Source organism: Anguilla anguilla, chromosome 7 (genome assembly GCF_013347855.1).
Source record: "Anguilla anguilla isolate fAngAng1 chromosome 7, fAngAng1.pri, whole genome shotgun sequence".
In the NCBI taxonomy this organism is placed as follows: Eukaryota; Metazoa; Chordata; class Actinopteri; order Anguilliformes; family Anguillidae; genus Anguilla; species Anguilla anguilla.
In genome coordinates, this window is record NC_049207.1 from 35,233,676 (window position 1) to 35,247,793 (window position 14,118).

At 38.9% G+C, this 14,118-nt stretch overlaps 1 protein-coding gene across 6 annotated transcripts in view; it reads right to left on the reverse strand.

The window, feature by feature from the left end:
• Positions 1-14,118, reverse strand: part of LOC118232092 (protein FAM53A-like) — a 53,008-nt gene that overhangs the window by 24,405 nt on the left and 14,485 nt on the right. For all 6 annotated transcript variants that reach the window (XM_035426700.1, XM_035426703.1, XM_035426701.1 and 3 more), the window contains one exon: positions 13,662-14,008. In XM_035426700.1, the coding sequence (XP_035282591.1) occupies positions 13,662-13,778 (117 nt within the window). In that variant the 5' untranslated portion in view covers positions 13,779-14,008. The remainder of the gene's footprint in view (positions 1-13,661; positions 14,009-14,118) is intronic.

The following is a 14,118-nucleotide window of genomic DNA, read 5'->3' on the forward strand; positions in this document are numbered from 1 at the left end:
AGTAATCCAGTACGATAAAGGCCTGCACCCAGAACACAAATCCCACAATGGTGTGGAATTAACGCCCAGGCCTGCCATCACTTACAGGGCACAGTGTGACCTGAGCATCGTCGCCCCATCCGAATCGATCAACACAACCAAGCCAAGCTGCCCTACCAGCTGCCCTGAGTGGCCTTTAGATTCGGACTAAAGTGGAAAGATGACTGCAAAGGCCTCCGCTAGATTCAACTTTTTTCCTTAATAACATTCTTTCCTTTATAGTTGTACTCCAGATGTGCAGAATACAAAATATGGCTATAGGTCTGTTCACACAAGCCAATCTGGGATCTGATTTACTCCCCCAACCTACATCATTCTTGCAATGTCCAATACACAGGGTCAGATGAGGCAAAACTGGTCAAGGGCAAGTACATGCAAATCTGTCTGTCATCTAATACTTGCATTGCTGAGCAAGAATGTCTACATTTTCTACACTGATGTAACAGGAAACTAAAATTTGATGTATTACTGATAGTGATGGGATGGAATAAAAGTTTTGAAAAAGTTTTAAGCTCTTGCGAAACACCAGTAGCCTACAGAACACAGTCTACATTAATTATTTGACTGTGGACCATCCATAGGAATGGAGATGGACATAATAATGAATATTTTGCATTAGCCTAATTTATTTGACTGAATATATTGGTTCTTCAGTATGTTATGGAACAATCATACTGTGGACTCATGCTGGCAGGACAGGGTGTCATCGTTGTAATTAAGGCAAAGGTAGATTTCTCATCTGCAATGGAAAGTGCTACCAGTGCAAATGGCTGGACAAACTATATTTTACACTTCACCACCATTCCATAGATCACATCTCAAGAACAGAACTGGAAGGATCACAATGGATAACAAAAGTTCTATCATTAAATCAATCCTATCAAAATCTAAAGATGGATTTTACACAAAGGTGGCCAGCTAGCTCATTTTTTAAACACTCTTGTCACATAGTAAGACCCAAAAGTATCTCACACTAGTGACATCACTGTGGATGCTGGATGCACTATTCAGTACGACATAATTTTACTGTTCTGGTAAGGCAACATACCACAGAGTACAAGAAAGCAGAAATGTCTCAGACTCATACGCAGCAGTTTACAACTTTGCTGACAAAACAAACTGGATGGGTTGGGAGAAAGAGAAAAGGAAGGGGTAAGGGAATGGAGAAGGGAATTTCACTCCTTCTGATCTTTTAATTAAAAATTCATATTTCAGAGCACTTGACAGAAAGCAGAAGAAAACCGAAAACTCTGAAAAAGCCTTGGGTAAATAAATGTAAATCAGCTGTGGGAAAAAGATTGGGAGCCAGCCTTTTCCAGCCCCTCGTAACATTGCGTGTCGATTATATCGGCCACATGGGATATCATAACTGACCGCGAAACTCGCACACTCTTACAGCCACCTTCGAATGGGTGCCAGCCTTTTCCAGCCCCTCGTAACATTGTGTGTCGATTATATCGGCCACATGGGATATCATAACTGACCGCGAAACTCGTAACAGTTTGTTAGTATTTGGTGGCATTGCCTTTTACTTGCTTAACTTAAATCAGAAGCTTGCGGTAGCCTTCCACAAGCTTCTCACAATACTTTGCAGGAATTTTTGCCCATTCCTCCTCACAGAACTGGTTTAACTCAGTCAAGTTTGTGGGCCTCCTTGCTCGGACATGCTTTTTCAGTTCAGTCTACAAATTATCTATGGGATTCAGGTCAGGCTTTGTGATGGCCACTCCAATACTTTCACTTTGTTGTCTTTAAGCCATTTTGTTACAACTTTGGAGGTATGCTTAGGATCATTGTCCTGTTGGAAGACCCAGTTGCGACCAAGTTTTAACTTTCAAGCTGATGTCTTGAGGTATTGCTTCAGTATTTCTAGATAATCCTCCTTCCTCATGATGCCATCTATTTTCTGAAGTGTATCAGTCCCTATTCCAGCAAAAAAAAAAAACCCACAACATGACGTTGCCACCCCCATGCTTCACAGTTGGGATGGTGTTCTTCAGATTAAAAGCCTCACCCTTTTACCTCCATACATAGTGCTGATCATTATGGCCGAACAGTTTAATTTTTGTTTCATCTGACCAGAGAACACTCCTTCAAAAGGCCTGGTGATCACCTGCAAACTTTATTCTGGCTTTTTCATGTCGGTCTTGGAGCAGGGGCTTCTTTCTTGCGCAACAGCCTTTCTCGCCATGGCGATATAGGATTGTTTTAATGGATGTAGATACTTTGGTACCTGATGCCTCCAACTCCTTCACCAGTTCCTTTGTTGTCGTCTTGGGGTTCAGTTGAACCTTTCGGACCAAAGTTTGTTCAGCCCTTGAAGTTAATTTGTGTCTCCTTCCTGAATGATGCAGAGTCTGTGTGGTCCCAATATTTTTATATTTGCATACAATTGTTTGTACAGATGCTCGTGGTGCCTTCAGTTGTTTCCTAAAGAGGAATCGGAATTGTGGAGGTCCACAATTTCTTTTCAGAGGTCTTGGCTGAGTTGCTTGAATTTTCCCATGGTATCAAGGGCACAAAGGCAGTGGCTCTAAATGTAGGCCGCAGGTGCTAATTAACTCAATTAACTCCTAATTCTGACAACTGGCCAATCAGAAGCTTCTAAAAAGTCATTATATCAATTTCTGGAATCTTCCAGGCTGTTTAAAGCAGTGGTTCTCAAACTCGGTCCTGGGGGACCCCTGTGTATGCTAGTTTTCATTCCAACCTCAACAGCAATCCCAGAATTTTAACAAGCTGTTAATTTTTCTTAATTAGGTGCTTTTCATGTTTTAGAGCTGGGGTCCCCAGTCTTATCCAGAAAGGGCCAGTGTGGGTGCACACACCTGATCCTGATACTACTAACCAAGGTGTTTAGCAATGACTCTAGTGATTGATTAGTAGAATCAGGTGTGTGCACCCACACTGGCCCTTTCTGGAACCCCAGCTCTAAAACATGAAAAGCACATAATTAAGAAAAATGAACAGCTTGTTAAAATTCTGGGATTGCTGTTGAGGTTGGAATGAAAACCAGCATACACAGGGGTCCCCCAGGACCGAGTTTGAGAACCACTGGTTTAAAGAGACAGTCAACTTGGTGTATGTAAATGTTTGACCCACTGGAATTCTGATATAGTGAATTAAAGCTGAAATAAATCTGTCTCTAATCTATTGTTTCAAAATGACCTCTGATGTGAACAAAGTAGATGCCCTAACTGACTTGCCAAAAGAAATGTATGGTTACATACATTTGTGCGGAAATGTGCGGAGTGAAAAACTGAGTTTGAATATCTTTAGCCTAGGTGTACGTAAACTTTTGGCCTCAACTGTACCCTATTTAAAGCTTTATAAATTCAGATGTGAGCATTACATAAACTTGAAAAATGGCTTAAATGAACCAGGACATTTGTACCATTTACAACATAGATTAATTTATATTCATCATTTCGGAAGAAATGAAGTGCCACAAATGCAATTGTCTAGCAAAAAAATCTAAAATTAATTTCATTTTTTAAAAGTTTGCAATGAAATACCGAGAGATCCCATATATAAAACAGGTTAAACCATACATGTCCTCGATCAAAAACTCCTTCACCACAATTGCGTAAAATGTAAGGGTAGATATGCAGAACTACTAAAGATCTATGAAGCAAAAAGTAAGCAGTGTACCCAGTGTCTCCAAATCTATCCAAAATGTCTAAATTATGCATTGCTGTAAATCACAACATAATCATGTATTTCCCGACAAATCAACTGTTTTGACTTAAGAAACTCACTTTTGCATAATTTTCATGTGGGAATTATAAGCACTTTGTCAGTACAGTGGTCTAAAATATCTAGCGGTCCAGAGAAATATAAAAAAATATCTCCAAAAATTATTAAAATGCTTTTTGTCCATTATAAAGCATTAAATATGCCCCTTATGAAGGTTTAAGTTGAAACATTGGCAACATATTTAAAAATAATGCAAAAACATTATCACACAATGTGGTACAGTATCTAAATGTGTAATCATTAACTCTCATATGTTTTTTTGTTCATACAAACCGTAAGTAATGTTTTCTTGTATGGGGATGGGACGACATTAACATAATATTCAACCGTCCACCACATTTTGGCATGTTCCAGTTCATACCACATCCAGTGCATGAAACACAAACCCTGCTGAAGCTACCGATGAATGCTTACGTTACAGTGTGAAATATCCTCATTAAAAAATACCACTAATCTATTTAAAAGTCGCTAGGGTTGGGTCGGTTTCTGGTTTTGCCGGTCCAGTCCGGTGTACAAGCTTAAACCAGTTTGATTTTATGCGAACCGACTGAAGCGGCATTTGTCATTATGAGATGTTCTGGCAAATTAAAAAGTAGCCTACATCAGCAACCTGTGCCGACGGCGCTAAATCCAACTTGTATTACATTAGTAATAAGCAATATGACAACGTGATTCACATATTATGTTTGTTTATAAACAGAGCAACTAGTGTCTGAGTGCAAAAAAAAAAACAAAAAAAAAAGACAGGCCTTGCGCAATTTAGTGGCCGCCAACAAGGAGATCAAATTTCAGTAGACCTCAACATTTATTTTGCCTATTTGTATAGCCATTTCCGTGGATAAAATCGCATTTATTAGGGGTCCAAGCAGCGAAGCTGGTGGAACCCTATTGTATCTGTTAGGATTATTAGGGGTCCAAGCAGCGAAGCTGGTGGAACCCTATTGTATCTGTTCGGATTATTATTATTATTATTATTATTATTATTATTATTATATTTTTCTCCGCTAAAAGTGTCTGAGGCTCAGCAACCATAAGTCCTAGAGCAACCAAATTTGGTAGGTGGGTTCCTATGGCCCCCCACTACTCAGGCACAACAAATCACCTATGTCGGCCAGATGGTGGCGCTATAACATAGGGCCATGTTTAAAAGGTCATAACTCCCACACCGTAAGTCAGATCAACACAAAACTTCATCGACCGATGCATCTGAATGTGCTCTACAACTTTGCTTTTGGGAGCATCTATGTCCGCCATATTGTTCGCCCGCCATTTGGACTTTTTTATGAGTTGGGGTGCGGAAGAGCTGGAGCTCCAAATCTAAGCGTTACGACATCTAGTAAACTTCTTTACGGCAAGCGACATCCATGGCGACACAAGTAATCCGACACCGTAGGGTCTAGTTTTTATCAGTGAGGGGAGGGTCTGAACGTCGGGGAAGCAATGGAAGACAGTGCCACCCAGAGTGCATGCTAGGCTACCAAAAGTTTGTTAGTAAAAGCTTTTTGAGAGGATGAATAATCACTTTTCTTGAGCCTGGATCCATTTGAAGACAGTATCGGGTGAGTTCGTTTAGTCTTTGAATCTGTCATTATGCTAAGAAACAGCTAAACCATTTTATTGATAGGTTCTGAGTTTCTGTGCAAAGGCGCGAAAACACGCTGGTATAATGAAACAGTGACAGTAATACATATACAGTCCGCTTCGTTCCGTTGCTACCATAACATAACAGACTCTTGTGTCTACAGCTGCAGTTTCTCGCTGCAATTACTAATATTGAATATAAACAAAAGACGCAATTTATGCTGTACTCTGCCAATGTCTAAATAAATAATACGGTACTCTAAGCGTAGGAAGCAGTTAGCATGGATGGCGAGTTGATATTTCTTTTTTTGCTACTAAAAGTTTGTTAGTAAAAGCTTTTTGATGAATACTTTTCTTTGGCATGGATCCATTTGAAGACAGTATCGGGTGAGATCGTTTAGTCTTCAAATCCGTCATTATGCTGAGAGAAATCGTATTCTCAATTTAATCTCGAAATTGACTGTAAGCTTAGGGTTGTAACTAGGTAGTTGTTTCGTAGGTGACTTAGTTAATGCACTCGTCTTAACTATTGCTTGTATTTTTGCATAGACTGCGTTGTTGCTGTTCTTGTTTGTGTTAGTGTTAATCAGCTTAACCTACAGGGTCCAAGTTGAACTATGCGGTTGTTCCCTGCACTTGGAACGGTACTTCTCTCTAGGGTTTTCGACACACTTGTTCCTGATTATGATTATACACTTTGTTGTACGTCGCTCTGGATAAGAGCGTCTGCCAAATGCCTGTAATGTAATGTAATATTCCGTAGCAACAAGATAAACCCGACATTAGCCCTAAAATATACCAATACAGCAGTGAAAACGCTGCTCACTGAATAACGAAATAAACGAGACAACGTTTTTTAAAATTATACCATGTCATTATACAGTCAATATCTGGAACTAAGCATTTAATAAATATATAATCTTACCATCGGTTTTACGCGTAGAGATGTCCCTTTTGCGAATGAGTGGTCATATATTGTCTTGGACAATCCGCCTGTGAAATATACGCGCATGTGTGACGCCTGCGTCGGCTACCTTCAAAAATAGCTGCGCGTAATACCACACCTGTTGCTTACGGCGTTGTCACCCTTTTTAGTAAAATTTGGCTTGATTGACAATTAATTTATTCAGTAGGTGAGAGTATAAGCTTTCTAACGATGTATAACATGTCTGATTTTGCCTTTGGAATAGCGTTTTATAGGTCAGCGTAACCGAAAATTCTCATCTGCCAATGTCTAAATAAATAAAACGGTAGGCTGCTGTGCGCGCAGCACGCAGGTCGCGAGTTGATATTTCGTCTTTTGTTTCGTTTTTTCTCAATGTTGTATTTATTATTTGAAATGTGTATTTATGTGTTATTATTCTATCTGTCTCTGAGGCGCTCTGAAATGTGCATTCTCTGCTAAGCTGAGCCATGGATTGGTATAGGTTTGTGTCTGATGTAGTGTTGCACGGTATACCGAAACTTCAGAACTTTTTCGGTACTTAAAAAAAAAAAATTAAAAAAAAATAAAAAAGAAACTGTTCGGTATTAGAATTTTCCGATGTTCGGTAGTTTTGCGTCAAATGTAAAAGCCAGGGAAAAGTGTCTCCCGCATTACCGATTGAGAAGATGAAAAGTGTAATTTGTCAGAATCTTCGCTAGATGGCAGTAGCAACTAAGGTTGGCAAGTGAGGTGACGTGCACTTGTGTATTTTCTGTCATTGATACAGCGCAAGCTTAGACTCAGTTCACTTCAGTAGCAAGAGCTGTTCTAATTTGTACATATTTTATTATAGGAAGACGCTGTATTGTTATTGAAATATGCTGTTTTTAGATCTATTTAAAAGTGAAAGACCTGTTTAAAGATAATTTACTTTACAATTGTTTCATTTTTGAAATATTTTTAATATAGTTTTCTATGGTTTAGTGTTGTAACTCTATAGACCTATGCTTATTAATATGTTGAAGAGGCTTGTAGCAGCCAATAATGTAATAACTGCCAATAACGTAATAATTTTTCCGTTCTTAATGTAATAAAAGCCGATAATGTAATACATTTTCTGAACCAATAACGTAATAACTTATTACATTATATGCAAAAAGTTATTACATTATTGGCTGGTTATTTCATTATTAGCTGGGTTTTTAAATAAATCATAAAAAATGTAATAACAGGAGCCGATAATGTAATAATATACTTATATCGCTTTAAGTTTTATTTATTGGCTATAAAGTGTCACACTTCTATGACACTTACCCTTGCTTCCTCTTTCAAATAGCTGCTCAAAAACCTAACCACACGTGCGCGCGCACACGCACACACACACACCTACTCTCTCTCTAGGAATTATGACTATTTATTTGTTTGTGGTGCTTGGTTAGATTTATCTCCAGCCCTGCCTTCTACTCCTTAACCATTTGAGTACCAAATGAAGTGCGAGCACATATGTTTGCAAACACAGACAATTACTCTTATGTCATATAATATGAAATCTATACCTCTTTGAAGATGCTTTGTCCACGAATACAAAGACCACCATTTCTTTTCATGAAAAATGTCATCTCTAAATAAATGTATTTAAATAACGTTTTCAAGCAAACTGTTTCAACCACACTATTATAGCTATTCAGCACTCTCTCTCTCTCTATGTATACATACCAAACCTGACTCCTGAAAGGTTACATGAAAATGTATTACCAAATCAGAATCCTTGCCCTATTGACATCCCTGGCTATTTGAATACAGTCTTGACAAGCTCAACAAAGAGTCTAAAACCGAAGCAAATGATATCTATAGTTCATTCTTTTTTATTTTTGCCATTTTCTCCACTTTTAAGCGTTATACCAATTCTCTGTGTGTATCACGGTCCTGGTCGATGCGTTTTCCTCTGTTGGTCTGGGGAGGGTGTAGACTACCACATGCCTCTGATACATGTAGAGTCGCCAACTGCTTCTTTTCACCTGACAGTGAGGCAGAGGTGGGAGTAAGTCACACTTGTGCAAGTCACAAGCAAGTCTCAAGTCTTAACCTTCAAGTCTCAAGCAAGTCCCATGTCACTGTGTTTAGACTCAAGCAAGACAAGTCGAGTCACCATGAAAGAAGTGCTTAAAACAAGAGAGAAAGGGACACAATGGCAAGCCATGTTATAAGAAAACTGCACCTGTTCGTGAGTTAGTTAGTTTCTACAACTAGGGATGGGCATGGTTCGGATTTTATCAATATCAATACCACTATTGATACTGCTTATCAATACCAATACTTATCGATACTCTTATCGATACTTCCTAATTTGGTGTGCAAAAGACATGTTTTTAAAAGAATTATCAGTACTACTTTTATATTACTTTGTTAAATATTCTTTGCCCAAAGTAGTTCTGTTGATAAAATGACACATTGTTTTCTGAGACAAAACATGATGCTGGGACCAATGGTATAGATACTGTAAATGTAATGTATATCAAGAGAATGTTTAGTTCTTTAAAAAAAGGGACGGTAAACCATCCTTTATTATTATGATAAAACTGAAAGATGTGTTACCAAAGTTATCTTTGTAGGTCATGTTATATACTATATTTTACAGTTTAGAATTTTGCATTAAGAGGTTGAAAGTTGAGCACAAGGGATAATAGTGCCAGTTTGGTTGAAGAAGTCATTTAAATACACTTGATTAAAGATTATATTTTTCATGGAAAGAAGTGGTGGTCTTTTTTATTTGAGAACACAGCATCTTCAAAGAGGTATAGATTTCATATTATACAACATAAGAGTAATTGTCTCTGTTTGCAAACATGCGTGCTCCCACTTAATTTGGTACTCAAATGGCAAAGGAGTATAAGGCAGGGCTGGAGATAAGTCCAACCATCAAGTTACACAAACAATTAATTCCTAGAGAGAGAGAGAGAGTAGGTGTGTGTGTGTGTGTGTGTTTTCTCAGAGTTAGGACTAAGATTCAGGGGTCAGGATTGGACTGGTTTTTGAGCAGCTATTTGAAAGAAGCAACAGTAAGGGTAGGCCCAAGTGTTATGGAAGTCTGACACTTGATAATAAATAAAACTTATACATAGTGATACAAGTATATTATTACATCATCGGCTCCTATTATTACATTTTTAATGATTTTTATTAACCCAGCTAATAATGTAATAACCAGTCAATAATCTAATAACTTATTACATTATGTGCAAAAAGTTATTACGTTATTGGTTCAGAAATTGTATTACATTATTGGTCAGTTATTACATTATCGGCTTTTATTACATTAAGAACGGAAAAATTATTACGTTATTGGCAGTTATTACATTATTGGCTGCTACAAGGCTTCAACTTAAAGGTTGTTAATAAACCAGGTTTTTAATAAACCGTGAATTCGAAAATGAGGTCAACCCTTGTGGAGATTTTGTTTCTGATCACGTAAGGTAATTTCAGTATTGTTAGGTACCGAGTATTGAATCAGTATCGTTTCAGTTTCAATTATCGTGATACTAAACCTGGTATCGGTATCAAAGTCAAAATTTTGGTATTGTGACAACACTAGTGTGACACCTGTTTTAGTTGCGGCATGGAAGCGCTGCAGCTGTACATACACGCAGGGCCATATATGTGTTATGACATCCCATCTAAGTGTTACGACATATTAAAGGCCTTTACGGGAAGCGGCCAGGATACATCCGTGGCGACGCCGAAGTCATCCAACAGCGTCTCTTAGCACAAAATTGGCCATAAGTCATCAATATTTTATACAATCATCATGATATTCAGTAGATATGTTGGGTGAAGGCATATGAACATGAGGAAAAAGCCAATTTATAATCGCTCCATAGGGGGCGCGATGGTGCAAATGCTTGGACCCCTCCCAACGCCGCTTGCGGCTTTAATTATTATTATTTTCTGTTAAAAACATTTAATTTATATCCAGGGAGATATATCATCTACCTTGCAAGAAGTTGGCTGAGTAGTCATTTACTAATACGATCGCATTTCAGGCTAGAAAATAAACCGTTAGGCTAAACCAGAGAAATTGCTGAGTTGTCTTAGAATCTTTGTCGCAACAGAATGTATCAAGGCTGGCAGTCGGCATAGCAACGGAGGCTGTAGAAACGTTAACTGCATCACAATGGGTATAACAGCTGTTTTAGAATGTCATTGCGTCACCCAGATCATTTTTGCAGCCCGGATCAAAATTGGCGTGACAGTTCCACTCGGGAGCAGCTGAGTCACGTGCAACACCGGTATTACCGGTCTGGCCCGGTATTTCGCTTAATATCAAACCGGTTTGAAATTTTTTACATCGGCCCAACCCTAAAAGTCACCAAATTTAAAACATAACATATATAACCTAAATATTTTGAACAGAAATATTTACATAGCAATGATGAAATGATATCTGTGTTCAGTAGATAGAGACAGAGACATAGGCTAATCAATGCTTCGTTCTCCTCTTCCGACTTAACTCCAGAAAACTATGTCAGCTCGATCTATCAGCAAACATATGGCTTAGCTATGATCAGAAGCCCTCAATAATAATAATATTTTACAAAATAAGACGAAACTGATCGATAACGTTTTGCCGGGTGCAGTGTCTTTTACTGCTACCACAGAATGAATGCGTAAGGCAGCAATGATGATTCACAACTTTCGGTCATGCAGGTTTTTATAAAACGCTATTCCAAATGTAAAATTAGACATTTTATACATCGTTAGAAAGCTTATACTGTCACCATTTGGATAGATTAATTGTCAATCAGACTGGACTACAATGGGCAACAACACCGTAAACAGCATGTGTGGCATTATGCATCACACATGCGCGTATTTTTCACAAACGGATTGTCCAAGACAATATGACCACTCAGTCTCAAAAGGGACATCTCTACACGTAAAACCAATGGTAAGGTTTCATATTTATTCCATATTTAGTCCCAGACATTGACAGTAGATTTGATCAGTGCTAGTTTTCAGTCAAATATATAGTACCAATAAATGAGCACTTTGTTGGAATCAATATAACTGATACTAGTCACACTTGATATAAGTGTCACTTGATTTGCTGTTCACAGATCAATGCAATTGCACTACAGTAATTCCAATCGATGCAAGGAGATAACAGGAATTGTTAATAGTACATCTGCACCACTTCCTTAATGAGGTAATCAGCCTAGCAGCACTTGCTCGCTCCCTGCATCTAGGTAGCATGAATCTATTCCTCTGTAGCAGTAAGTAACAACATACTATCTTGGCTTAGTTCAGTTTACCAGTCTACATTGATCAACTGTGCAAAAAGAATCAATTAAAGGCCCTGCACAGGCATGGATCTATCACTCTGTCCCTTGAGAAGGAGCAATGGGGAAGATCTCCAGGCCAACATTAAGGAAATACCAGTTTCTCTGCAGTAACTGCCATCTATGAGAGGCTCAGAGGAGCAGTCATGTCGCCTAATCCTGTGCATACCAATTCCATACTGTCTGTACAGGGTAACCAGCAGCTGGTCTATGTAGCCTACAATATATTAACCTTACCTAGCAAAAGTAGCCAATCCCTGCCCAGGCAGAGTCACTGGGTACCCAGCCTGGGAATTCCCTTCTTAAAGTCTTCCATGTACCATTTTTCTTCAACTAAACTCAGCAGAACCTCAGAAATGCAAACCAGCCAAGAATGGGGGTAATTCAGAGCTCTGAGAGTGAAGTTATAATACACCAATTTTAATTACAATCATTTATTGGAATACTCAAGCCTTATTTTTAACAGTCTCTCAATTTGTACCTATAAATCCAAGTTAATAATGAATAATCAAACAGGCCATAGACAGCATCTCACATCTTTTTTTAATTATGTGTTGGTTCTCCAAAAGATTCAGCATGACAGTTTAGTTGAATGCTTATTTTTAAAAGCTGTTAAATGTGTTTTTTTGCACACAAGAAGGTACCATTGTTTTTGATGCCACTCTCATATAAACTTGTTCTTAAGTTGCTGATTTTCGGTGGACCCATAACATGCAGTAAGAGGGGAAAGGCATTTCTCAGAAGAGTGAATCTCTTCCAGCCAATGTCCAGTTTCAGCATCAGTGAAAATGGCAAAGCAGAGCTCGAAAATACATAATTGCTAAAGCTACAACTAGTTTCATGCCAAATACATTTGAATGTTCAGTCCAAAACTCTGAGGTTCATGTGTGTGAAGTTCTACTGTAGTTTCAATGGGGAAACTAGAGTCTTCCATGATGGCACATTACACAGGAGCCTTCCATGATGGCACATTACACTTTGTCCCCATAACACAGGAAAATAAAGAGCCCGGTAAACATTTTCAACAGCATCCTGCCTGTCTTGTATCAATGAAACAGAAAGCACACACTATGCGTGCACAGCATCAGCTTAAAAAGAGCTTGCCATTTTCACAGCGATCACAGCCCGGCCTGAAGAAGCACACACAGGACCAGCTATCGTCAAAGGTCTATGAAGTTATCGCAAGCCCTAACCAGACCTGGGACGAATATGTATTTGTTTTGGAATCAAATATTTTTCTGTGCTCTACTGAACTTGCCTTGTGTAATTGAGCCAGCCAGTATGACCAGAAGGCGGGGTTTGCACTTTTTGAGAGTATTCCATTGGTTCCAATACACCAGACAAGATCAGTAAAGCGTATAAAAGTATTTGAATTCAAAACAAATACATATTTGACCCAGGTCTGGCCCTAACTATGCCTCCCTCCCCATATTACATTGAATACTGGAGTGTGATGGAGCCATCATATTTGGACACAATACCCTCAAAAGTATATCTGTATTCCCACTTATTACATAGGAGTAAAAATGTAAGCAAAGTAAAAATACCAGTTCTTTCAAAATGGTACATGAAAGGCTAACACTGCAAATATAACTGTTTACTGAGCATGTCAAGAGTATTAGGATAGTGATGAGTAACCTCATCTTGTAAGTAGACTGCCTTTCCTACCTTCTCAACAGGCTCAAAACACTCAAAACATCGACAAAAACATTTGCAATCACATAATCAGGGCAACACAAATCAAAATGACTACAGGTTCATGTTAAATATATATATTATGAAAAATATATGCATTCATATACACATATACTTTTTTATTTATTTATAGGGCACTGGTTGAAACAGACCATGAGGCTATATCTAGACAGACATATTGAACATTTCTACATACCCATTATGGTAAAAAAAAAAGTGTATTCATTTGCTTGTCAGTCTCTATAGAGGCTCCAGGAAAGAATTCAGCATCAATGAATCATTGCAGAAATGTTAAGAGAATGTTGTGAGAATGTTGAAATAGCACTCACCAAGTTGATGCTGTAAGCCTTGCATGGCAGGTCACTGAGGCTCTGGTCCTGCAGCTTCTTGGTGAGCAGAGTCACCATGGTTGCAGTCCCCTTCTCTCCGTTTACACTGACAAGCATCGGGGCTCCCAAGTGCTCACACTACATTGCAAGAGCTGTGCTGTTGGTAGTGGGGACGAGGGAGAAGGGAAGGGTGGGGCGGGGCGGGGCGGGGCTGGGGGGTGGGGAAAAAGAAGCAGGCTTTGTCTCACTTCAAGGCCGCCATTGGAGACACGCATCAAAGTCTGCTTGCCAAGCGACTGGCTTTGCCTCCGACTGGAGGTCTGTCAGTCAAGCATCCTCCTGACGCCCTTAAGAGAAGGAAGGGGACAGGCATTAGGAACTTCCTTAGGTTATGGAGGGTGTCAATTCCACAGATTCCAGAGAGGCTTCCTAAACCCCAATTTCGGTACAGCTTCAA